Source organism: Aptenodytes patagonicus, chromosome 1 (genome assembly GCF_965638725.1).
Source record: "Aptenodytes patagonicus chromosome 1, bAptPat1.pri.cur, whole genome shotgun sequence".
Classification (NCBI taxonomy): domain Eukaryota; kingdom Metazoa; phylum Chordata; class Aves; order Sphenisciformes; family Spheniscidae; genus Aptenodytes; species Aptenodytes patagonicus.
In genome coordinates this window covers 154650202-154675646 of record NC_134949.1, presented here as the reverse complement: position 1 = coordinate 154675646, position 25445 = coordinate 154650202, and the positions used below count along the sequence as shown (strand labels likewise).

Sequence of the window (25445 nt, the reverse complement as noted above, 5' to 3'; positions counted from 1 at the left end):
TTGGGTTTTTAAATGTTTTAATGATATGTTTTAATCATAAAATGTCACATGACAGTCTACATATTGTCTGTGTATAAAAGTCTGTAAATCATCTGTTGAACATTGACAACAGTATTATATTTTTCTTATTATTATACACACTATAAAAGTGCTGTACCATTAAGTGCTGTGCCCTAATAGAGAAGCTCCATTTTGAAAACATGCCCTGCCTAATCAGACTTCCTTGAATTGGACAGTTTAGCCATGTAGACCTTAAGAGCAGGAGCTCGTGCCAAACCTAAAAGAGGAGTTTAATATATTGAGACTCTAAATGGGAGCTCAAATAAACATACTGACAGTTGCTTCATGACATTGTAGCACCTTCTGTATTAAACAGTAGGCTGAAGAGACATGTATTAAAGTACAAATGCACTGTTTTGAACAGTCCTACATGCAATCATGTTATCTGGGTTTTTTTACTACTTGAAACAATGAGGCATATTACTTTGAAAATACTTCCTTTACTTTGTTTTAAAATTTCAGATTTTAAAATCACCTCTTGTAAGGAAACAACAATTAGAAAATGTATAAGATGAGTATAAATTCATTGCAAAAAGTAAAAGTCTGAAAATAATTGATGAATGTAGGATACTTCGGCAGACTAAACTGTAGACATGAGCACGTTCCAGCTGTAGGCAGGCGAGGAAGAGTTCTCATGGTTAAGCTCATGGTTGAGATAAAGAAACCACAGGCCTGCGTTTCTCTCCAGAAAAAAGGAAGGGAAATGCTGCCACCGCTTAGCAGCTTTACACTCCTTTTAAATGCACAGAAGAAAAATAGGTGCAGCCTATGCCTTGGACTTTGGAGACCAGGCTCATAACCTCACTCTCTTACAGACTTGTACATGAATTTAATGTGTATATGGATAAATTCTGTACTTTGGTTTCCATTCTTTAAAATGGAGATACGGCATTTTTTTATAGCGTGAAAGTTAGAGGGATACAAGTCAGGCTATTAAGCATCCAGATATCCTGGTGATGATGAAAGCTGTTTCAGTGTCTGTGATATTTTACGTGATAGTTAATTGAATGCATGCTCTGCGAGAGAACGGAAAAATTATACCCAAAGGTTTGTTGCCCTTCTCCACGGGTCTTACAGCAGAGTAAAGTTGCAGAAGTCCATAGAGTGACGACGCTAAAGAATGGGACAGGGCAGAGGATCAGGTTCTGCAGATGATCAAGTGGCAATCGGTTATTGTGAGACCAAACAAATTATTCATAGGCATCTCGAGGCTCGTTTCCCATGAGACCCTTACTGAAGTGATATCCCTTGCTACCCGTGCACCCAGTATAACCAGAAGAGGCCTAAGATTTTACATTTGTAACGAGGAAAGGTCTTGGCCACTGTTCAAGGAACTTTGCAGGTCTGTGGCTGCCTCTCTGCTGGTATTTCTTCTTCAGGGAAAGGAAGGTGTTTCCCTGCAGCGACACTTGAAAACAGCAATCTCGCTGGCTGTAGTAGAAGAGCTGCTAGTTCTGGTTGTAGAAGAGATGAGAGAGAGAACAGAACAATTTGAATTGTTGCTCTTTTCCCTCCCAGCATAGAAACATGCTACATAGAAACTACAAAAAAGTAGGAGGAATCAAAGAAGCGATGTTGGCCAAGTCCAGGCCAGGTGCAGAAACAAAGCCTTTAGCCACTGCTGGGAGCCAGAAGCACCACGTATGCCAGCATAGCTTGTGTCCTTGGCCCCCCTCATGGAAACGAGCCATGTTCCCTGACCAGCTGGGGAACACACTATAGCCCATGCTTAACCGTAGGGGAGCTGCTGCACTGGCTGCAGGCCTCCCTCTCCTTCTCCGTCAGCTGCCAGAGGTGCCTGCCTGGACACCTACTCCTAAAAAACTATATTTAATTTGGTCAAACCAAGGAAAAGAAGGTGTATTCGAGGGAAAGTGCTGACATCAACCAGCCATCTAATGATCTTGATAAGAGTTTCTTGGGATAACTTTTCAGATTTAAAAAAAAATCAAAATATAAAGATCATATTCAGACAAAGATCATCTTTCTAGTTGCAATAGAAAAGTCTCTTAACTACAAAATTATCTTGTCTGATGCTTCTTTCATTTAAGATAGTTATAAGAAGTCACTAAGCTGTTGTGTGAAGCCCGACAGCTGAAATCAGAACAGCTTCCACTCTAAATGCAGCCACACGTCCCTGTCCCGAGCCGACATGCACACCCGCAACACCTGGGCGGCTGGGTGGGTGTCACAGTTACTTCTTAGCGTCTGATAAAGGACGGCAGGAAAAAATGGAGAGAAAGCAGTAAAAAAAGCACAAAACACAGCCAGAGAAGCATGGGTAGCACATAACTGTGCTAATAATTAGGCCACGTGCAAAATAAGCAGAAGCTTCGACCAAATAAGCAAGTTTGTTTCCATCTGTTTTCAGAGTTTTGTACATTCTTTGCAAATAAATAGGAACGCATCAAGGAAATACCTTATCTTTAGTGTCCCCTCAGTAGGGTTCAGTACTTTTTGAAATCAGAATTAATTTTTCATGATCCAATGAAGTTGATAAAACCAGCAATGGCAAATTCTAGATTTTTTTTTAATTGGAAAATGGAAATTTAGGAAAAGAGTAATGAAAACTTGAAGACTTTTCTGCCCGCAAGAACAAATTTTGTTCTCGCAGAGGTAATCGTATAGCTGCAGCAGGGGTATTTGACCCATAACATCTCAATTTTTGAGAGTGCGTTGGTGTGGAAATTTCCAAATTACAGTGAAGAAGATTTTTAATATACCATTTCAGTGCAGTCCAAATGCTGGTGTGTGGACCAGACCCAGCTAATGGGATATACTTCTCTGGCTTGTTGCCACTTCCCTCTGGCAGACAGGGGATGTCTGTTTGAGTAGGGAATGTCCTAAATAACTGTTGCTCCCTCCCATGCCTGAACAGAGTCCAACATGCAGATACTTTTTCTGGTGCATCTACCTGAGGGGAAGATGGAGCCGGGAGCCCAGTTGAGAGACCAACACATCCACCCAACCTGCGGGTTGGTGAAGAAAGGGATGGTTTCAAAACTATGATCCACTCTCTCCAATTACTGAAAAGAATATTTCTTGACCGTATTAAGATAGTCGGCGATTGACATGGTGCTGGTAGTGAGGAACTGGGCCTGTGAAGGCTCTGGCAGGTTGGGAGCTTTGCTTGTCGGTGTAATAGAAATGGCAGTAAGATTTTAATGGTTTGCCTTTGACTACAAAGAAGGCATTTGCATTTTGATAGTCAGCGGGGTCTCGGATGTGTCTGTTGGCTGAGTTGGAGTGATGAGGATGCTCTTATACAGCACCTGTGAGTTGGTTCGTTTAGAAATCTTGGATTTTTTGAAGATACGTGTACTGCAACTCTGATGATGATGTTGTGAAAGTAGCGTAAATAAACACAACTGTACCCAATGAGGTCTCCAAATGTATTACAGAGATTTAAGGGAATCTGGTATTTTACTGATTTGTGTTACAATAGGGTAACCTCTAGGAATGAGAGCTTTGAGGACAAGCTCTCCCTAAAATGGTACTTGCTCTGGCAGATCAAGGAGGCTTGGAGTACGGCAGTGTTAAAAAAATGCCAGTGAGTTCTGGCTTCGTAAGAGTTACTTTTTGGTTCTAGTAATAGGGAAGGTTTGGGCTTCTGACTTTCTAGTGAAGCAAACCCATGACTTTTTAATTAAAAAAAAATCTGATATGATTCTAGCAAATTAGCTTTTCTAATCTCAGTGTAATCTGACAGTCAACAGCATGTACGTTCACCACCCTCCCTCCTTTCATTTTTCCTTTGTCCTTCCCGTTCGCCTCCTCTGTTAGTCTTTTTGTCATCCCCACCATTGTATTTCCCATTTTAGCTCTAGTTCCCACCCCATAGCATCATCCAAACTCTGCAAGAGACGCGGTGAAACTCCGTGTGATTTTGCTGACACCCATTTTCCCCTTCTCCCACCCACCTCCTCTTTTGTGTGTCCTGTCTTTACCCAGGCACCGCTCTCCAGGGGAAGCGAGCAGCTCTGCCTGGCAGCCGAGCACCTCTACGGGCACCGGGTGAGTCCGAACCCCCGTGGCTAACAGCGGGACCACATAGATGTTTCCGTAGGTGGTTGCACTTAATCGTCACCAAGCTCCCGGCTGGCTGCTGGGGCGCAGGAGGATCCACGCAGCACCCCTTCTCGCACCTTGCCGTCCCTGCGTGGGGGGGAGCGGGAACCCAGCCTGCCGCCGGGAGCCAGCCCACCAGAGGAGAGAGATGCTGATACGTGTTGCCATAGCAGCAGCAGCAGAAGATACAGCTGGCCGCCTTCTCGGGGAGAGCAGGAGCTGGAAAATATTCATTAATTTTGTTTCACAGTCTTTAGAAATCTGCAGGAAGGACCCATTTGAAAGAAGCGTTATGAAACATCTCTACTTGCTTACACATTCGTCCCTTTGTCCAGCCACCAACTCTAAAATGTCTGGGGGAAAGAGTCAATAGTGTTACCAAACATACCCAACGTGAATGTTGTGCCCTGTCTTGGGCAGCCAGTTTGGTTGTTTCGCTGGAGCACCGCCTTCATGGCAGAGAGTAGTGGCAGAGGGAAAGGTAATTTTTCAGGTGGCAAGGGTCGGTCCTGTGGACAGCAGAGGAGCGAGAGGAGGCATTTTCAGTGGCTTGAGTTTCCAAGCAGATAAGCTGTCACGTTTTGTCCTCTGTCCCTTCAGGACGTATGGTGGTACCCTGGTTTATAATACATCACAGCAGTGAAACCCAGCAGCCAGGTTCTGATTAGATAGCCTGAGTGTTGGCAGTCACCAGTGGAAGCACATTTTCTACAAAGCCCCTGCCTCTCACCCTTCAAAATGGCCGAGTCCAAAAGGACCCTGGAGTTTGAAATGCCTTCACTGACAGTGAGCAGGTGTCAGCAGCAGATGGGGGCTTGACTGCAGGAATCCAACTCTCACAGCATGTCCCTTTTGCTAGCAACATTGCCTCTCCCTCCCGTAGGATTAGCCTCAGCAAAACAGGCAGGGAGAGAGGTAGGGGGTGGCAAAGCGAGAAAGCAGCCTGTTGTGCCTGCATCCCTGGCTTTCCAGCCAAAAGCCAGTGGTCGAGCCTCTGCAGGTCCTGGTGAATTCTGACCGCGTGGAACATCACGGCAGGCTTGCAAAGTAAATGGGGGAAAGTCAGAAACAAAATGCCATCTAAACTGATATAGGGTGCACAAAATGTAATTACTGTGAAATCAAAGTACAAGGATGATTATGCTTTCATTATTTGCATGTTTATAATTATTATTATCATTCCAAACGAACTGCAACTACAAATACAAACCCACGATTTTGTTGCAAGAAGTTGGAAGACATTGCACTGTTAAACGGCTAATACCTTGCCGTCTTTATAATGAATGGTTCAGTTTTATCTTAAAATTAAGAAATTGGTCTTCAGACTCGTTAGAAAATCGTGGGGCTGCTGAATGACAGGAAAGAGAGCGGGGTTTGTTTCCCCAACACAGTGCTCCAACCTAGTGCACTCTATCCAGTTTGAGCTCATTTTCTTACTAAATACAGACTAAATTGGTGAGCTTTTTAAAGGGTTTTTTTCTGTTGTATATTTTACCACAGTGGAAATGCCTGCAGTTATGGAGATGCAGCTGGTTACAAGAGCAATAGCAAAAAAAAAAGAACAGTGAGTTTCAGATACATTAGACTTATAACAAAATGTCTATCTCTGTGTTTAATTAGAACTGCTATAGAATATGTGTGATGAAATACGGTTAACCCATCATCTTCTTCAAAATAATCTTTGTCTGCGTAATCTCACTAAATGCTTATTTCCCCCACTCCTATTTCACCTGGTAGCTAAATATTTTTGTTGTCTTAACGTCGGCTCAAATAATTTTATCTGTGCTGAGAGCGGAAATTGTGGCTGACAGCCCAGGTTTTGAGTATTAGGGGAGCTAGTGGGGCACGGCCTTCCTTGCCTGAGGCCCACGGTAACAGACCCTCCTGCTGCTGAGCCGGTGTCTTTTCAGTGCGCTCAGAGTTTATTGGCACGATAAGTATTTAAATGCTAGGAAATGATTAAGAAAAAAGAGCGCAACCCCCGCTCACCGAAAAGGGCAGACGCGAGGCTAACCTGGGGCAGTTCTCCCATACGCGTGCTGTCGTGGGACGGCTTGACGCCGGGGTTGTTGGGAGTCAGCCAGCCGAGCACGAGCAACAAACTTATGTGGAGCGAAGTGAGGAAAAAAGGAGAGACTGGATGTCTGTCTTCTTTTTAGCGAGCACTCGGGTGCGGGAATGAGTACTCTGAAGTGGATGTAATGACAGCTGATGAGAAATGTTCTGTCACCCCGACAGCACAGCCAACTATCTGCAGCCTTATTTAGAAGGTTACAACTGTGACATGAGTGCTATAGAAAATATATGTGGAAGATATGTATAGCATTAAATATTCACTGGTTTTGAAAAGAAATTCACGTGCTGTTTAGGATTTAAATATTTAGTCAGCCATGCTTGTTTCTTTCATCCACCCCTACTTTCTAAAAAAAAGGACAAGCATTCCTCTAAAGAAATACATCTTATTAAAAAGTCATGTTATACAATTTCAAGAAAGTACTTAATACCTTTAACAGAACTGACAAGATAATTGTGATTTTTTTTTTTTATTGTTCAAAATAAATTCTGATGCATTGAGAGCAAGAATTTGCACTGTTCTCCATCTGTCGTTTATCTGAAGACTGAACAAGAGAGATTTCAGTACCCTTGGCCTGAATTCAGCAGATTCTATCTTTGGGAGAAAGAGCTAGGGAAGAAATACCCCTACCAAATGGTACGTTCAAGTGTTTGGTCATCAAACGAGTTAGCTCTTTGCCTGTGTGATCTTTTTGTACCCTCTTTTTGGTCACCTTCTCCAGGTTGCACTGCTTGCCAATGAGTACTACAGCCATTGTCAAGATATTTTACATATGGTGAGAAAGAGCGAGCTTGACAAGGTATGCCTTTGCTTTAATACCACTCATTCTGATGACAGCAAACAACTCGAAGGATAAAATTGTTTCTGTGTAGCTTATTTACTTGATGGTTTGATCTAAGGTAGGTGATCATTTATAGACAAAAGGAGCATTCAGTCAAATTATTCGGGAATTCTTAACTAACACAACATGCTCTGAGAGTCTGAGTTTGTAGGCATATCCTGAGCACTCCTGGCACATCAACAGGTCCGAGCCCAGCACAAAACACAAGGCCATGGACACATATCTTTCATTATCTCCCCATATCCATGGCACAATTCTTTCCTTCCTCTTTCTTACGCTGCCTTGTGAGGTTCAGCTTGTTTCCCCAGGATGCTTCCACTTATGCTGGAGCCCGGCCAGGATGGGGCCAGGCAAAGAGCCCAGCTCCACGGTCATTCTTTTGCTTCTGTGCTTATGGGTGTTGTCTTACTGACTTACACTTCACATTTCACAAGTGTAAAATCAGTGAAAATTCATAAAGGACTTTGTGCGACAGGTGGAAGACTGTATCATGTCATTCTGGAGGTCTCTGCAGCCTGAAAGAATAGCGCTTATGTCCTTGCCAGATGTATGCCAGCTGTTCAAAAGCTATGACAGGCAGCTATTCAAGGTACTGTAGACAGACTTCTTTGTTGCAATTATGTTATTATGTGTTTGTGTCTTTTTGGTAGTTCTACCTGAGGAGAAGGGCCAGCTGTTTCTTGTGTGCTGTACAGTGGGATTTTCATTCGTACCTCGAGTCTGTTCTTTGGCTTCTTCTGAGACAGCACAGTATGGATTTTGAAAGGAGCCAGTGGAATTTGAGATAACTTCCATTTTACTGCTATATATTCCTTGGAAAGTCCCTAATATCAGTGGAGTATGCTGTTATAAATGTGGCCTGTGGTTCTGGCATGAGGTGATGTGACAAATGTTGACTGATAACTGTTTTCCAAATTACGAGAGTTATTTTTCCTTTGAGAACACTACTGCATTTCTCGGGACATTCCACAAAGAAATATGCAGTTTTCTGATCAAAATAATTTGCTTCTTATTTACAGCAGCTCATTAAGTAGTGTCTAGTAATTAATTCAGGAAACGACGTTTATTGTTAGGATCTTTTTCCTTCTGCTAATAAATGTAGCTTAGCTATTGCTTAATTGGAAGAAAAAAATGAGCTGCTGTACATTGACATTTAAGTTACCAATACAATTTTGTTTCATGCTGCTGTAAATATCTGTAGTACACCAATCGTGTGTGTATGAATCAATCACGAATTTGTATTCTAGGAAATGGAGAACATCCTCCTTCACGATTTCCTGGAGGAGGTGCCTGTGCAACACATGAAGTCAATCAGAGTGTTCAGTAAAAATGTTGAACTTTGGCTGCTTAATGCCTTGGAAGAGTTTCCATTACCGCTCCAAACATCCAAATCTAAAGGTATGTTTCAGTAATAGAGAGATTTTCATAAAATAACCTTTGCTTAAACTGCAGAGAAGATTGTGTTACAAGACTCACAGAAATTATTTTGAAAACTTTTTTAGCTGATGTAACTTCGATAGTAGTGAGGACTAGAGTTAGTGGGGATACAGTTAAAAATAAATAGTCTCAGATAACGTGTGAGAACAAATTTAAGCCAAAATTATTCCCAATTCATGGTAAATTAAAGTGTACTTGAATCTTTTTAAAGATCTGCCTCTTGTCATGATTGCTTTGGCTGTGTAGATGACCGAATAATATGCAGTCTGACCTCTGAAATTTAGGTATTGTTCTGTCTCTTCACCTTACAAGTGGTTTTATGCAGATAAATTAATTAATGGCTGTAGCGCAGTTCAATATAAAGGGAAAAAAAGCCATAGACCCATAGGGAAACTATGACTCTGTCATTAGAGGAGGATTTGAAAAAATCTCTACTATACAAAGGTGTGTGTATATGTGTGTGTTTGTAAATATGTACGTACATACATATATTTATAAATGATGCTGAAGGTTCTGACTAAAACGTAACGTTGCTCAGTTGCTCACTGAGTGAAGACCAACTCCTCAGTGGCAAAGCAGGGCTCCTGTGTAGACAAAAGATTGCATTAGCATTCATATGCTCAGGGAAGACTTGCAGACAGTCTTAATTCTGGCATTTCTTACATTTGAATGCTTGACAGAGCAAACCTAGTAATGTGTTTTTAACATGTGTGTGCATGGAAGTATCTGTAATCATTCAGCTGTGACCCTTTGTATATGCATCCTGGTCTTTCTGGTTTGTACAAACTTCAGAGAAACAGAAATTTTCACTTGAAAACCATTATCCGTCTACAGAAGTTTGTAAGTTGCTTTATACTCAATTTTCCTGTAACTATGAATGAATTATTTTATTTTTTATTCTTAAAAAATATATTCTTGGACCATGCTTGTCATAATTACAACACGTTATAAACAGGAGAAAATAGAACCAAAGAAACTCCTATTAACAGTGCTGCAGAATTACAGACGCATAAAGGTGGGAATGTAAACTTTCATCAAAATACAGGAGGTTTAGAATTAACGTTACTTTCGTTCACCTTAAACCATACATGTAAAAGGGTATTAGTCTTGATTAAGAAGTATTTCATGTAAAAAATATTAGGAGTATTTTTCCTGTCTGTTATGGGTTCACAGATTTGCAGTGAACTAGGAGTGGTGACCTGGGCAGCTTCTGCTTGCAAGCTTTGAACTGCGAGGGTCCCCAGCCCAGCCCATAATGCTGGCTCAGTGCCCCCGCTGTGCCCTCCATTGGCCTCTTGCTCCCCTAGGGATCTACTTTCTAACTTAAAGGATCTGCCTTCATTAACATCTTTTAGACTGTAAAATATTAAGGATATGAAACATCTGCCTCTTTTTCTTTAACAGAAGTTACAGTGTTTATAAAAAGACTCAGGAGAAAGACAGACCTTTCTAACATGGCCAAGGTATGTTCCAGAATCCGTGAAACAAAAAAGCTGGGCATCTCATTCACTCAAGAAGCCCATCTGCAGTTTGGACTATTTATGAGATGCCCCATTGTAGGACAACAGCAGCAGCACAGGTGTTATTAGCTGCATACTGACCGTGGTCCAAACCATGCTCCCCCTCCTACCCATCTCTTCCCACACTGTAAGTATGCTGAGGGGGCCTTTTGCTCCCTGTGGATTCGTGAAAGCCTCTGAGATATGGTCAATGGTCCCCCATGGAGAGGAGAACATCACAGAAGCTGGAAGGGTCAGATGACAGTTTCCAGTATCTTCGCTCAGCCATGCAAGAGCCAGTCAGATAGCACATGCTGGAGTTATTCTAAAATTGGTTCTACGTAGCGCCCTGACCACTCTCTGACGAGTGCTGCAGCAGCCTGCACAAGGGAAATCGCTAATATGCCGGCTGCAGAGAAGCTGCGAGGTCAGGGAGCAGGGTGTGAGGTCTGTAAGGGCACGAGACCCTGACTTTTTCATGGATCCCAGGGATCAGCTGGCAAAATCTTCTCCATCCTCTGACCGGACGGTGTTGGAAGGAGTGCTGTAGGGAAGCATCCTCTGAACTTTCCTCCTCAGGGTCATCACTCAGACTGGCTTTTTTCCTTGGGAAGACAAAAATCTCTCTAACAATTAATATCTCTGCCTGCTTTTTGCTCTACAATATCATTCAGCTACAGTGACAAAGGAGATGCATCCAGGAGCTGCATATTTTTAACCCTTTGAACACTGCAAAGTACATTGTTTCATTAGCCTGTACTTACTCAGTGCTGCATAATTATAATGTACCCTCCCTGCAGCCTTCCTTCCATTGGTGTCCTTGGATGCTTCCAAAACCTTGGGTTTTGAGGTGGTCCGGGCCACGACAGAACAGATAGGTCACAAATGGAGAGGAAAGCAGAAGGGAACAGGTGGTATACTGCCTTCTCTTCTTCAAACACCAAGTACCAGATTTTCCCAACTTGCCACCTGGCTCAAGTCACTACACCGTGTCCCCAAAATAAAGGGGAGGGAGGAAGGGAAGTGTGGCTTCTTGGACTGCACAGCAGTGTCACGTTCTTCCTTAGTAAATGTAGCTTGTCTTTATGGGAAAACTTCATCACCAGCAACATACAAAAGACACACCTCACTCTTAAAAAGTTTTTAAAAATAATAATAATGCACAAACATGCATCGGTGCACTAACATGGGCAGAAGGTTGACTTCTGTGAGGTGCTGAGCACTCGCAGTTCCCATTTACTGCAGCAGCCCTTGGAGATACTAAATACTTGAAAAGCTCAGCTCCATGTGCTTCTAAACAGTGCTTCTTATGCATCAAAGAACGTGATCCAGCAAGACTGCAAGTGCCAGCTATTTCCAGTCATTTGATTTGCGCACTCAGGCTTTGCACCATTCTTCTTGTGCTCGAGCATTGATATCAAGGGGCTGGCTGTAGCTTTTTGCTTCTTTCCTACCTATTCCTAACATGTGGAAATGCTGCAGAGTCAACACTGAATTTACACCCTCAAGATTTAGGGCAAGAGAATTTCAGCCTAGTCGGGGGGAATTCCCTAGCAGCAGCCTCTGGCTGCTCTACGTCCCCTTTACGCTGTTTAACCAGCACAAAGCAAACCTCGCAGATCTGAGAATCTGGGTCAGATCTATGCTTACAGCCGAGCACATTCTGAGCCTGGCTCCTGTTCATGCTAACGAGCTCTTGGCACTGTTCGCACAAGTAAATGATGTTTGCACCTTCTCTAGAGCCTCTTTAAAATACAAGGGAAGGACAAAGGAGTTCCAGTGTACCTGATGATTAGTCCCATTGCAATTTAAAAACAATAGTTTCAATAAGTGAAATTATGCAAGTCTTGTAAATGAGCATCCCCATAGTCTTTCAGCGGTCACATAGCCTCTATTACAACTTCTGTTAGAGACCTTGCCAAAGCCATGGATACCGGGCTCCAGCAAAACAGGGTAGGAAATAAACACCGCCTAAACATTCTCCTGCAAATGCACCCTCCTGTCCAACACACACCAGAAAATGGTTAGCTGAACACCGCAAGTGTGAACATCACAATTTGCAGCTTGTGAGAAACATGCAGATGCTTCATGGGGAGGTGCACATCCCTCAGAAAGGACCGCTGAGTGTTTTAGTCGGTCAGACCCGATCCTAGGCTTGTGTGGACTCGTATCCCGTTTCCCCTGGTGGCCCTCAGCAGATGCTCACGTGAAGGAGGTGTGAGTAGAGCAAGTGATACCTCGCTCCTCCTCCATTGTACTCTCCTGGCTTCCAGCAATCTGAGATGAAGGTTATACCACATCTTGGTATTTAATAGCTTGATTTTGGCATCCACAACATCTTGGGGTAGTGAGTTCCAGGGCTTGATTATTTGCTGTGTCAAAAAATACTCTCATTATTTTAAAATTTCTACCCTTCTTCATGCAGTTCTCCCTGCAAACCTCCACCACATCCTTCCTCAGTTATTTCTATCCGAAGCTGAAGTTTATCTCATCTTCTCACACAGGAGTCATTTGATATTTCTAATCATCATTCTCAGTTTTCTCTGTCTAAAACGCACCTGAATTTCAACTAGAGGCTGATGGTCAAAGCAGGTGAGAGCTCTCCTACTGAGAAGTACTACTGAGGAGCGATGCAGCTGCAGCCTCTGAGCGGTGTAACCACACCGTCCCTTGTAGAGTACTTTGCAATCATTTAGCCACCTGGTGAGAAAATACAAACAATTTTGGCAGGGTCAGCATTCAAAAGAAAAAAAAGTAACTTTCCCATCATGTGCAGATAAAGCAGGCTGACAGCTGCTACTACCTGAACATGCAGAAGTAATTAGAGCATAAAAAGGTGCAAATTCCCTGCGAGAAAGGAATGTGAATATGCTGCTTGGCATTCCCTGGGGCTGATTCCCGCCTCTAGTAAGCTGTATTTAAGTGTTGCCTGAGCTGGCTCTCAGTCATTTAGAGAATTATATTTAGTATAGTGAAGTGCAACGGCTAAAAGGACCAGCCTAAAACACTGGGGCATGGAGTCGGGTGCTAGCAGTGTACTGAAGGTACTGCCCCAGTACCTCCCAGCCTTTGGGTCGTGTGTTCTCGTTGCAAGCAGCAGCTCTTCTTCTGACACTGGAAACTCCAAGTAAAATAAGAAAAAAGACTTTGTCTTTAACTTAGCTAAGGGGATTACTGAGTGAGAATCAGAGTGCTTTTGGTATTTCAGTAAAGCTAGCAGAATGATGAAAAAGAAAAATTGCTAGATTGGGAATTACGTTTGCAAACAAACGGTCAGCTGCATTCACTGCTGCTTGTGGGGTCATGGTAAGCACCTGGTGAATGGGATTTGTTAGAATGATTATGAATCCTGAAGTTTTTCTGAATTTTACAAAAAATATTTTCCTTCTGCAAAGCCCATCTGGACATGGATTATTCATATAAAAGCCCAAAATTCAACGAAGGCTTTAGGATATTACTGATTTCAGTATGGAAGTGAGAGACTAAATGTATGGATTAACAAATTTTAACGGATTCAGGTTTAACTTCCTTCACTGTTTTCATCATTTCATCAAGAATCTGAAGCAATACCATGTGATATTAGCAATTAATTAAAAAAAAAGTGAAGACATGAGGATCAAATGTTAGGCTGAAAACTGTTTGCAGTATCTGTGTGAGTAATACTTTTTGGGACAAATATGAAGCCAGATTCATTCACAAATGACTCATAAGCAGATAAATGGGATAAAATCCCAACTAATATTATTTTAACTAATACCATATTTCTAATGTTATTTTTACCTTCTCAAAGGTTTGGGCAATTTGAGAAAACTTGCCTCTGAACTTAATTGAAACATGTATGAAGGACAGGTACCATCGAGGGAAAGTCGGCCCTGATACACCATTCCAGATTTTAGACAAAATACCGTTATTTGGCGTAACTATAATAACTCTAGGCAAAACCAATTGCCCAGGCAATTGCCCAGATACTTCAAGCATGTTAGCCTTGTCTGCTCCGCCACAGACAACAACACAGAGTGTCATTGAAAAGAGTATCTCCCAGAACAAAAAACTCTTTGAAGACAACTTAAGATTCATCTCCTTTATTTTTTTTTTTTCCCCCAATTTGGAGACTGGTTATATAAAGTCTAGTGTTGAATAAGGGAAGCTTTTTGACTGAGTTAAGGGCTTGAGAAAATGAAAGGCATTAACTGTTTTCTTATTCTCTATAGACAATGAGAACAGTCTTGAACAGCAACAGCAAAGTCACTGTTCTGCGATCAGACTTGCATGCTGTCATCGATCAGGGATTTCTGGATGCGCCTGGAAACCTCTTTCAAAAGAAGTTTAGGAATCGGGAGGAGCTGCAGAATGACATAGAACTCAAATGTAGTATTTTTTTGCTGAAATCCACTGAAGCCCTTGCTTGCCATTGTTAAAGCTCCAGTATTTCCTCTTGTTTATTCATGGCATCTGCCCTAATGGGAATTACAGTTTTGCCGTAACCCGAAGTACTGGAAAAGAGCCAATAAAAATGAGAATGCAGCATGTAATATTATCCTTTTAATTTTAAAGGTTAAGAATGAAAGGCTTTCCCTTCTGACTCTCTCTTAAAGCCTTCTGTGGCAGCAGGAGTGGGGTTTGTGTTACTAAATGATGTATCTTCTAGAAGAAGGTTGACAAAGAGGCATGTTCATTTTTTATCGTTTTGACAAAAAGAAGTTTCCAAGAGTTGCATTTCGCATTTTCCACTGTTATTAATCGAAGTACACAAAATCATTTCTTGTGGCCAGATTTTAATATTGTATGCTGAACTGGACGAGGACTATTGGCCTTTCAGCTTTCGTGTCCTTTTGCTGTATTGCGGCCTGTGGGATCGATGTGCTGCTGTAAACAATAAAATACACAGTTTGTATGCAGCCATGACATAATGCATTTGCCAGCTTAATGAAAAAGGATGGGAACATAATGGCAAGTTAATTTTTAGATTAATGGGCTGCCATTTAAATTATTAGCAAGAGACGGCCAAGTTGGACGAGGCTGTGCACAGAACTGATGGGGGAAACCTCGGCTCTTTGTTCCTGGCCCGCCACCGACTTGCTTGCTGACAAGGGATGCGCCACAGCCTTTCCGTTGACTGCTTTCAGTAGGAATATTAATTTGCCCTCTTCACAGAACCATCAGGACAACCATTTAAATAATATTTATATACGGCTTAAAATCAAAAACGCTGCGCAGAACGCTTTTATTACATTTGCTCGTTATGTTAATGATGGTTGTATTCTTTCCAAGGGGGATTTATTGCATTCTCTGTTTTCGATGATTTTCCAAATTGTTATTTATAATAAGCACGGTTTCACAGACCCTATCCATCTGCCTTCTTGAAGGAAGACATCTCAGTTAGAAGGGTATAAATTCAGAGAGGTGCAATAGTGTTGTACCGTCTGGCACGGAGTGGCAGGTTCCAAGCTTTTGGGGTAACAGCTGCATTGGTATGTGGCAATATAATTTACATTTCTGATGGTCTACAGAATATTCTGTATTTTCTGTTATTGTTTTAAAACTGTTTTCTCCCCCTCAACAGATAAAACAAGATTTTTTTTTTTCTCAACCACATAAAATCTCAGATAAATAAGTTGGTATTGCATATAACCAAATTCCAGCTTTTGCATTTGAAGTGTTTATTCTTGCCATGATGACTAGGTCAGTGTAGATATGGTGGAAATGGACAAAAATATGAATTCTGACTGATTTCAAAGTAGGGTACTATTCCTCACTTAAGGAACAGTATGATTATATTGATCATAACGCTATAAACAGATGTCTTAATATATTTTAAACTAAAGATAAAAGGAAAAAAGCTAAAAAATGAAGAAACAAACCAAAAAGCAAGCCAATCACTTCAAGTAATGATCTCCCTTCTATATTTCATAGGTTTGAATGACTTAATGTCTTTGCTGGCACCTTCCACAGATATTCGTGTTCTCCTGAACTGTGTGTCTTCAAATCTTCAGGCTTTTGTCATTCAGGTATAAAATTTAGTAATTTCAGAAAAGAAAGAGTAACCACATCATTTATCCTGCTACATGCTGACTGTCACTAGTCTGCAGGAGCTACATTGTACACTAGCAACCTGACCAGACTGCAGATTTGCAGAAATACCATTTATGCATGCTGCAGTAAAAGGGAGAATTAATTGTCACACAAAAATTCCATCTGTGCAAACAACTACAAGCATATTTCTGCGCGTATATCCACTTGGGCGGTTTCAGTATCTGCTCTCATTTTGTAGACACGTATTATAACAGTCCCTAATAAACCAAATTTCAGAAGAAAAATGAAGTGTAAAATGGAAGAGTAAAAATGAAGAGAACACTTCATGATTCCTGAAATCGTTGATTCATGAAACTGTTGACTTTTAGCAGGTAGTAGGAGAGCGATAATTTCTAGTACAATGTCTCTAGCTCTTGTGAAAGATTCAAGTATGATCGTCCTCGCATATGCACTTTCCCATCGGTTACCAACTCTACCACCCCTGTTCCATCACTGACTCAGAATTAGCAGTAGCTTGATGGCACCACTGCATCTGGTTGGTTGCCAGACCAATTAATTTGGGTCTGGGCAGTGGTTAAAGTATTCCCCCCCCCCCCTTTCTGAAGAAGCAGGGTAAACTGTACTTCTTTAGCTTAATTATTTCTTTTTTTTTTTTTTTAAATTAAGAATAGTACTTTGCAGCTCTGTGGTGCCTTCATCTCATAGAACCCTCAGCTACCTCATGGGATGATATAGAGAAGATGGAGCGGAACTTTTCCTGGGGGTTGACAGTTACAGGGCATAAGGCAATAGACACAAGTTGCAGCAAAGAAAATTTCCAATAGATAAAAAGAAAAAGAAATTACTGTGAGAGTAGTTAAGCATGGGAAGAGGTTACCTGGAAAGGCTGTGGAATCTCCGTCCTGGAGGTATTCAGAACTTGGCTGGACAAGGCCTGAACAAAGCTGGCCATGCTTTGAGCGAGAGGTTGGATTAGATGATGTCCAAAGATCCCTTTCAACCTAAGTTATTTTAGGATTCTAACAAAAAAACCTGCTTGTTCCACCTTTGTATGCAGTTTGTACAGGGAAATACTCCGCAACACAATAAGGAATTCTTTTAACCAACTTGATCATAAAGCAATTTTTTCCTCTATCTGCAGCCAAGCAGGAGTAAAGAGGAGTTTAGAAAACTGGCATCGGATTTCCAGTTGAGATGGAACTTCCTACTGAGTGCAGTAAGCAAGGCTATGACCCTCAACTATGCAGACAGTTTTGGTAAGTAGGATCTTTGTGACTCTCATCTGACGCGCCCCTTTCTGCCCTGAGACGGCAGAGGCACCAGATCATTTTAACTGACATAAATTCACGCTACAGTCAATAAGGGCATCACTTCTTCCTACTCCCTTCCTTGCATCAAGCAGCACCATTTGCCTGGTGATGTAGCTAGCCAGGTCAGGGAAATGAAACAGTTAAGTTTTCAACCAGATTTGTTTTCTGATCCAAACTGTAGGATGAGCAGAGGGGAGGAAAGTAGGAGCATGCAGCTGGAGATGGTGGGAAGGGCAGGACTCCCTCTTTCTGCAGAAGCCATCATTTGTCTGTGGAAATATGGGGAACAGCAGCCTGAGGTGTGAGCCTCTGCTCTCCCTCCCTGCAAGAGCTGCACATCCCAGCAGAAGGGTGTGATGAAGAGCTGGGGCCACTAATATCCCACACCATAAAACCTCCAGATCTCTCAAGTGATAGAAATAATCAATAGTCCTTCAGATTCTTTCTGTATAATACAGCCAGAGCAGAGCCACTGCGGCAACTACTTGCCAAAAAGGCAGTCAGTTCCTCTGACAACAGCTATATGCTCCTTTTCCTTATGCCTTACACTGACGTAAGTGCTTGCCTAGCCAGCAGCAAGCCTGTTCAAGGTGTTAAACTGACTGAAAGCTAGTCACTCCTTTAGCTGGGTTAGTTTTCTCTCTGTTTTAGGGCTCTGAGCTGTCAAGCATCAAATCCATCCCACACTAGTGCAAGGCAAGAGAAGCGAAGGCACTGTGCAGTCACATTCACTCGAAGTGGCTTGAAGTGGTACAACCACGCCTTGAATCAGTTCAGTCTCTTCCCTTTCTACATTGCATCAACCCTACCTGCCTTTCTCTTCATTTGTAAAACCTTTCAGAGGCTCTCTCTATTATTTATTCTGCAGAAATGCACCATCTCCTGTGAGTAGCATCTGATCCCAAACTGTATCAACTGCTTTTTAGATTTTCAAAGGAGCACCTTCATATTTTTTCCTCTTCTGTTGGATGGGGCTTCACACAAATAGCCAAAGAAAACCTCATTATCTTCTTTGAAATTCCCCTTCAAAACCGTACTTTCATGTGTTTCCTACAAAGACATAACAAAGGGGTATGTTAAGGTTGTTGCCTTTTGTATTCTTCAGTATTCTTCCCCCGCTAATGTCAGTGTTTGTGCATGTATGTGCGCACCCCTTTTCCACATCTAGCTGCTACCTTTTGCCTTATATTTAGATTGCAAACTCTCTGGAGCGGGACCCCAGTTTTGTTCTGAGTCTGCGGGGAACACAGCACAGTGGGGTCCCTTGTCCATCAGCCGCTGCATTACAGTAATAATAAAATAATCGTTCCTTTCTCTCCCTCCAGAAGAGTTCTGCACAAAACTCTCCGATGTTACATGCAGTATTTTGGGCAATGAGGAAATTAGGAATTAATTCCAAGTACAGCACTGGAAGCATAATGTTTATTGAAATTCCCCATGATGATGAAATCCTCTTCCCTCTTTCAGACACAAGAAGAGTTTACTGAATTGCCTCCTGCAATTGTCGGTGGTTGGGGACGCAACTGATGGAGAGCATCTCTTCCTCTGCTGAGCCTTCCTTAAACTAGTTACAAATGATATTTTTATCCATTTATGACAGTCTTCCTACTATACATCAGTAACACTAGGATTAAATTTATTCTCACGTATGAGAGAGTTAAAAAATGTCTTTTAATCCTTCTCTGTGATGCTCCAATTAATTTGATCATTATTATCTTCTTTCTTAATACCCTTGGTTCCTTAAGATGTTGGGCTATATGACCTATCAATGTCCCTTCTTTCCCAGCTTTCTATTCCAGTAGGATTTTGAGTTTTAGTGGACAAGGCTGAAGCCATTATGTTAACAAGCCATCTGGTGTAGAAGTTCTGTACTCAGGGTCATTGCTTTTCAGAAATTTCTTAAATCTCAGCATTTCTTTCAGGAATGGAGGGCATCCTGCAAGTCGAAATATGCAGCAACCACACTGAGGAAACACAGTTACTTAGGGAAATGTGTGAGCGTCATGTTAATGCAGTGTGCCTCCCCCCAAAATAAACCACATACCAGTACCAAAACCAAACACTTCTGAATTTAGGATTGACTTTTACCCTTTTCCAGCCCAGCCTCCACATAGGCGATGCCCAAGTGTGATCGGAGGAACCGTGCTACCTGTAAGGCAGCAGGGAGCAAGTGTGCTACAGCGGTCAGGGCTAATGGGACCTCTACAGCTCTTTCAGCTCCACCTCCTCTCCAGCAAATGTGCCTCTACATATCTCCATCACAGAGCTTCACGTCAGCTGGTACACCTCCATTTCCTTACCGGTCTGCCTTCCGAGGCATTCAGGGATGTATTGCTGAGCCACGCTGGCTGGACAGTGACCTGTACATTCCTCTTTCGCAAGCAAGCTGCTTCAGCCTACTCCCTCTTCAAACCTGTGTCCCTCTGTATTATCCCAAGGGACAGCTAGAGTGGTAGCTTTTGTTTCATGCTTAGTCTTATTGAATATATTGAAGACACCTGTAAGACTGTTAGAAACACTCATGGACTACTAGTGTCAGGTCTGTACAGTTTGAACTCCAAGTATAAAAGTCCCTTTCCTTGTCCCGTAGATAAACAAGTACTTCCACTTCCTTTGCTATAATTTAAAGATGCGCAAAAGGACAAACAGCAGAAGCAGCAGCTTCTCAGACACATATAACATCAAAAGAGGCAGTATTTTTCATTTTTAAAGCTCTGTAAACCTTGGTCGTTCACATAAATTGTGGTATCTCCTTGTTGATGTCCATGTAAACGTGTTTGTGGGACGCAGAGGTTATGAATTGCTTGATGAATTCCTACGCAGATCTATGGCATGGAAGAAGACCTACTCTTTACTGTAAGGGCTTTCAACCAAGGTATGATTCAAAAGCCAATGGCCTCAGTGAGTCTCTCTTGGCTTTCAGCACTTATGCCCCAAGCTGCAAGGTAGGCCATTTAATGTCATAGATACAAGACATACAGATGTCTGTAGGAGAGTTTGCTTGGGAAGAGGTGGAATTATTTATCTGACCGAGGGGAGAATGGGGATGATATGTGGTTGTTGATAAGCCCTGTAGTAGCAGTGAATGTGGGGGAAGAACTTGAACAGGAAAGCGAATAAACACAAGTACACTTTCCTCTCTAGCTAAAATAAGGGGAAAAGGCTTTTGTTTAAAATCTGCAGTTGGTGCCTATTTTGCTGTGATATTTGGAAGTACATAATTTTGTAAGTACTATTTGATGATTGCTAGTCTGGTACTTTGTCTAGCCTGTTGCTATAATGAAGCCCTTCAAAAAAGAACACATCACGAAGATAAGCAAATGAAGAGGTTGGTAAAATTATTTTTGTTTTTCTTTAAACCTAGGATCCTGGCATTTGTTTAATTTGCTACTCATGGATTTTGTGGCTCACATTTTCCTGTCCTATATAGAGGAAGAGGGAGATGAAAGTTTCTGCGTCGCAAAGCACAATGAGTCCCCTGTTCTGTGGGTTTATGAGCCCAGCCATCTCTGGGGCTATTTTGCAGAAGAGCAACCTCAAGCCAATGCTCCACAGACAGCTCTCATAACTTTGATGCAGAGCCAGAGTAACTTCGGATTAAGCAATGTTTTTCCAGAGTTCTGAGTTGTTCGGTGGACACAGCCACAGGCAGCAAGGTGAAATAAACATGGACTTTAAAGAACATTACCAAAAAAAAAAAAAGTTATAAATTGGGTAGATCGGGAGGGATCGGGAGGGGTGTGGTTGTTTGGGGGGTTTTGTGTGTGTAAAGTAGAACTAATGAAATCTAGGTTTGCACGGAGCTGTGTCCAATGTCACCTAACCCTCAAGCCACAAAGCATCCTCCACATCCCGCCCCCACCCCATGATCCTAACAAGGGATCGTAATGGCCACACCACCCACCTCCCCATCACCGCAGTTCCCTGATTCTTTCCTTAGGTTTCCAGCAGACCTTTGGCGCTCCTTCAGATTCCCCGAGCATTGTCTAAGCAAGAGCAGCGCTGTTCTGGTGGGCTGGGAGCAGCTTGTGGGCTAGCTGACAAACAGGCTGCATGGATTTATTCATCAGAACAGAGACCACATGGTGTGGTCTTTTCTCGCTGCTGAAAGCACCGAGAGGCTCTTTTTCCTCCACCCACCTGGTAGTTTTACCAAAAGATGCAGAAGTATGAAATCCTTGAGACCTTTCTGCTCCACCAGACTTTCTTGCAGTCGGTCCACTGCTTCAAACTTACTAGCATAAGGGATGACGTACAGGTAGAAAACAAGACAGACTCTAAGTCTTCCTGAGATACAAGGCTAAATATAAGGACGTACAGGAACACGGATCAAGCCTCTGTGCTTAATACAAATGCTGAAGTAGACATTCAGCTGTTTTCAGATTTCTCTTCCATGCAGTAACAGCACGTCTTAAATCTCAGAGAACACTGTGTTTTCCAGAAAACAGTGCTGGACAAATGTTAATGGCACCAAGACTCACAAAGAAAATTACATTTTGGGGGTGATCCTGCTATAGTTATTTTACTCCCAAGATGTATTCAGCTTCCATAAGCTAGGACCAGGACTGGAAATGGACTGTTTTAAAAACATCTTTATTAGTTATAAAGACCCTTGGTGGACCCTTGTTTTTTAAATATAAGATATGCTAAAACTAGTTCAGCAATGAAAATTGGAGGGGAGAAAGAAGACACAAAGGGGACAAACCAAGAATGACTTATACATGTGATGGGCATGTTTGACAGCTTTTGTTATTTTTCAAATGTAATATAATGACCTACCCTGCCATACCACCTTAATGTCCAAAACCGAACTGAGCTGGGTGCAGGCTACGAGCAAGGAATCTCTAAACCACTGATGGTCAGAAATTAGGAGGTAAACCAGTAGAAATCTTATTCAGTATCTGCCCTGCTTCCTATGCTCTTTCACTGTGCTGCCCATATGGGCTTTTGTATGGCCCACTATGCCCATTGCGATGCTCTTATGCAGGTGTCGGCAGACAAGGGTTTGACCCAGATTTTGTCTGGGTAAGTGATGTGCCTATAAATACATCTTATCAGTTCTGCGTATTTTGTACATGATGTCAAGAAGAGAGCAAGGCTGATTAGAGTGAGGGACGAGGGGTGTCAGAGTGAGAGAGGAAGGGTATAAAATGTGAGATGGGGAGTATGATGACTTGAGAGAAGGTACGGAGGGAAGGAGACAGTGAAGGATTGGGAGAGTGTAGAAAGAGCTTAGAGATTAAAGATCCCAACAGCCGATGGATTCTACCAGTCCACGTGCAAGATGCTGATAATGGTGGGATGAAAAAGAGATTCTAGTAAGAGCCTGTTGATGCTGGGTTCAAGTGTTTGCAGTTTGTGAGGGAGCTGAAAGACTTGAACCTGCAGCTCAAAAGGGTTTCAGGAGCTGTGACAGAGTGAGCACTTCTGCCTACTTGTGTCCTTCAAACGGGTGGTAGCTCCCACCTGAACCATCGCAGGCTCCTTCTTTTTGGGTGCCAATACTAATTCCACAGGTTGCTGAAAAACACAGCTGCCAAAAGCATCTCCATCACCCACCACTTTGTTTGTACCGCCATCTCTGTAGATCCTCTGAATAGATCCCCATTGCATGAGGATTTGCGTTCCGTGACTTTTGATCACCAAAAATCATCATCATGCTCCCAAGCAACCATCTGTCCCTGCTCCTGACTAATCCCCCTTTGGCCACAACCCGTTCTGCGGGGTATCTAAACCCTCAGCAGCCTTAGCAGCATCCACCAGCCACGCTGCTGTTTCCTGGACCGCATTTCTGCTGCCTGACATACCGCTCTGTGCATCACGGGTGTATTTCATAATTTTTTCCTTTTAACTCCTTTACCTCACGCAGCCTCTGCAGCTCTCTGCGACCCAGTGTCTTTCGTCAGTTCCCATCCTCCAGTCCATCCTCTGCCAACACCACCAACCTCCGTATCTTTTTCATCTTGTCCCACAAGGCATTTCTATGCCTTCTCTACAGCCTGTTATGCTTGGGAAAAAAATCTGTTCATCGCACCTCCACCCTCATCTCATTGACATCAGTGCTAAAAACTCAGTTTTGCTATGAAACACTGGAAAAACAAGAAGGAGGACTGGTAACAGAAATCAGAAAAGAATCTCCCAACCTTGCCCTGATAGCAGCAGCATCACTATGTGCCCGTGGCTTAGCATATCCCTTCATGATCTTTTCGTTGTCACCTTCATTCTTCCTCTTCCTTCCCCATCTGTTTTTGGTCCTCCATTCCTAGTTCATGCTGAACATAAATTACACTCCTCGGCAGAGAGACTGTGTTTTTCCATTTATTTTGAACAGCGCAGCACATTTCTGAATCTTTTTTTTATATAATTTGAAGCATGAAAATAATTGTTAATAATCCTGAAAACCAAGTTGGTGACATCTCCCGAGGAAAACATTATTTTTCGATGAAAAAATGCAGAGGGCGGGGAGTGAGACAATAGAAGATTTGAACACAGTGGCTTAACGGGGAGTGTGGCAGATGAAATGTGGTATAGCCAAACGCACGTAGTATGAACCAAGAATTGTTGAAACCGGTGGCAGTCACGAAGATGCTCTGAGTGAGCCGTAATCTATAGAAGTACAGCTCAGGGAGCATTGGCGCAATCTTTATTCCTTATCACACAGCTTGCAGTTGCCTTCTCTCAGCACGAATAGCATTTTTTGATCTAGAAAATCCCATTCTAGGCTTCCTCTCTTTGTTCACTTGTTACCAAATTAAAATCCTATTAAACTGCACACCTGCAATGGGTTTATCCGCAGAGCACCGTGCTGTAGCTTTTAATCCAATTCCACACCTCCGTAACATACAATATACTGCAAATCAGGGTGCAGAGAGACGGAGGTTACACTGTTCGTAGCTCTGTCGGCAGAGAGCAAATCAAACACTTTGATTTGTTAAAAGGGGAGAAAAAAATAAGGACATCGTTAACTACTTCACTTAAAGGAACAATGAGTGTTCATCTGAGTGGTCTGTATAATCCCGGATACAGAGATCAAGTGAAATCATTAACTAAAATGATCAAAAAATGAGAGTAAATTCTTGACCCTGCTTACATTCAGTAGCAAAACTTCCGCTGATTTTAAAAAAGCCAGGATGTCAGCATGAAAAAGCAGTCCCCATCAGGGGGAGAGACAGGCTGAGACTATTTGTTTTGAAAAAGAATAGAAGGGCTTAATGCACACATATAAAGTGTGAATGATGTATCAGAAAGTGGATGTGGCCTCCCATCAGACTTTTGCCACCCTATGAGGAAACCCAGTTGTAGCTCCTCTTGTTGGGTTAATTGATGTAAAAGAAGGTTGGGTATCTGCAAAATACCTCGGGTTCAGCAGGAAGGAAGAGAGAATACTTTCTTTATTCAATGAAGGGAGAAACAATGATTTGCAGTCCCTACAGTCAAAACATTGCCATGTTTCTTTCTAATTTTCAGCTCATCCAGGTCATTTTGGAAGAGAGAATTACTAAAACTTCTACTAAGTTGGATCTTCCAGTTGGAAGGGAAGCACTTCTTACTCAAAAAGATGGACGGACACGTTTTATTTTTGCCTCTGATGAACAGCAAATCTTCAGAGAAAACCAGCCTGACTTGAAAATTCTTTATGCTAGATCATTCTTACTTTTTGATACAACTTTAAGAAAGACTGTTTTCATTCTCTTAAATTTAGGATCTTTTTCTGGAAATACTAAATGCAAAACTGTGCTAGCAACGCAGTTATTTTAAGTTGTCACGTGATTTGGTTGTTTGACTTCATTTGAATAAATCTTCCGAAGAAAAAGGTGAAATATTTGTGGTTTGGTTTTATCTATTTCTTGTACTTTTTGTCGTCAGTATAGCTGGAGGCCTACCTGAAGTCATTGTGGTAAATTTATCTGGAAGCTACAGAATAGATGACTGACTCTGTGTCAATGCTGCTTTGTGTCTGCAGTGCGTAATCTAAAAAGGGTATTTATTGCGTATAGACCTTAGCACTAATTCCCATGTCTTGAAAAATTCCTGCGTTGTTTCCCATTTCTGCAGGATACACGAGCCAATATCTCACATATAATTCTATTAACTGAAATATAATAGGTTGTATATAATGTTAT

At 42.1% G+C, this 25445-nt stretch overlaps 1 protein-coding gene across 1 annotated transcript in view; it reads left to right on the top strand.

Moving 5' to 3' along the window:
* Positions 1-24849, top strand: part of RFX8 (regulatory factor X8) — a 32896-nt gene extending 8047 nt beyond the window's left edge. The window contains exons 5-16 of the mRNA XM_076359698.1: positions 4012-4074; positions 5629-5692; positions 6704-6838; positions 6924-7001; positions 7519-7632; positions 8291-8441; positions 9885-9943; positions 14191-14347; positions 15893-15987; positions 17154-17268; positions 20687-20978; positions 24790-24849. Coding sequence (XP_076215813.1) covers positions 4012-4074; positions 5629-5692; positions 6704-6838; positions 6924-7001; positions 7519-7632; positions 8291-8441; positions 9885-9943; positions 14191-14347; positions 15893-15987; positions 17154-17268; positions 20687-20946 — 1291 coding nt within the window. The 3' untranslated portion in view covers positions 20947-20978; positions 24790-24849. The remainder of the gene's footprint in view (positions 1-4011; positions 4075-5628; positions 5693-6703; positions 6839-6923; positions 7002-7518; positions 7633-8290; positions 8442-9884; positions 9944-14190; positions 14348-15892; positions 15988-17153; positions 17269-20686; positions 20979-24789) is intronic.
* The last annotated feature ends 596 nt before the right edge of the window (positions 24850-25445 follow it).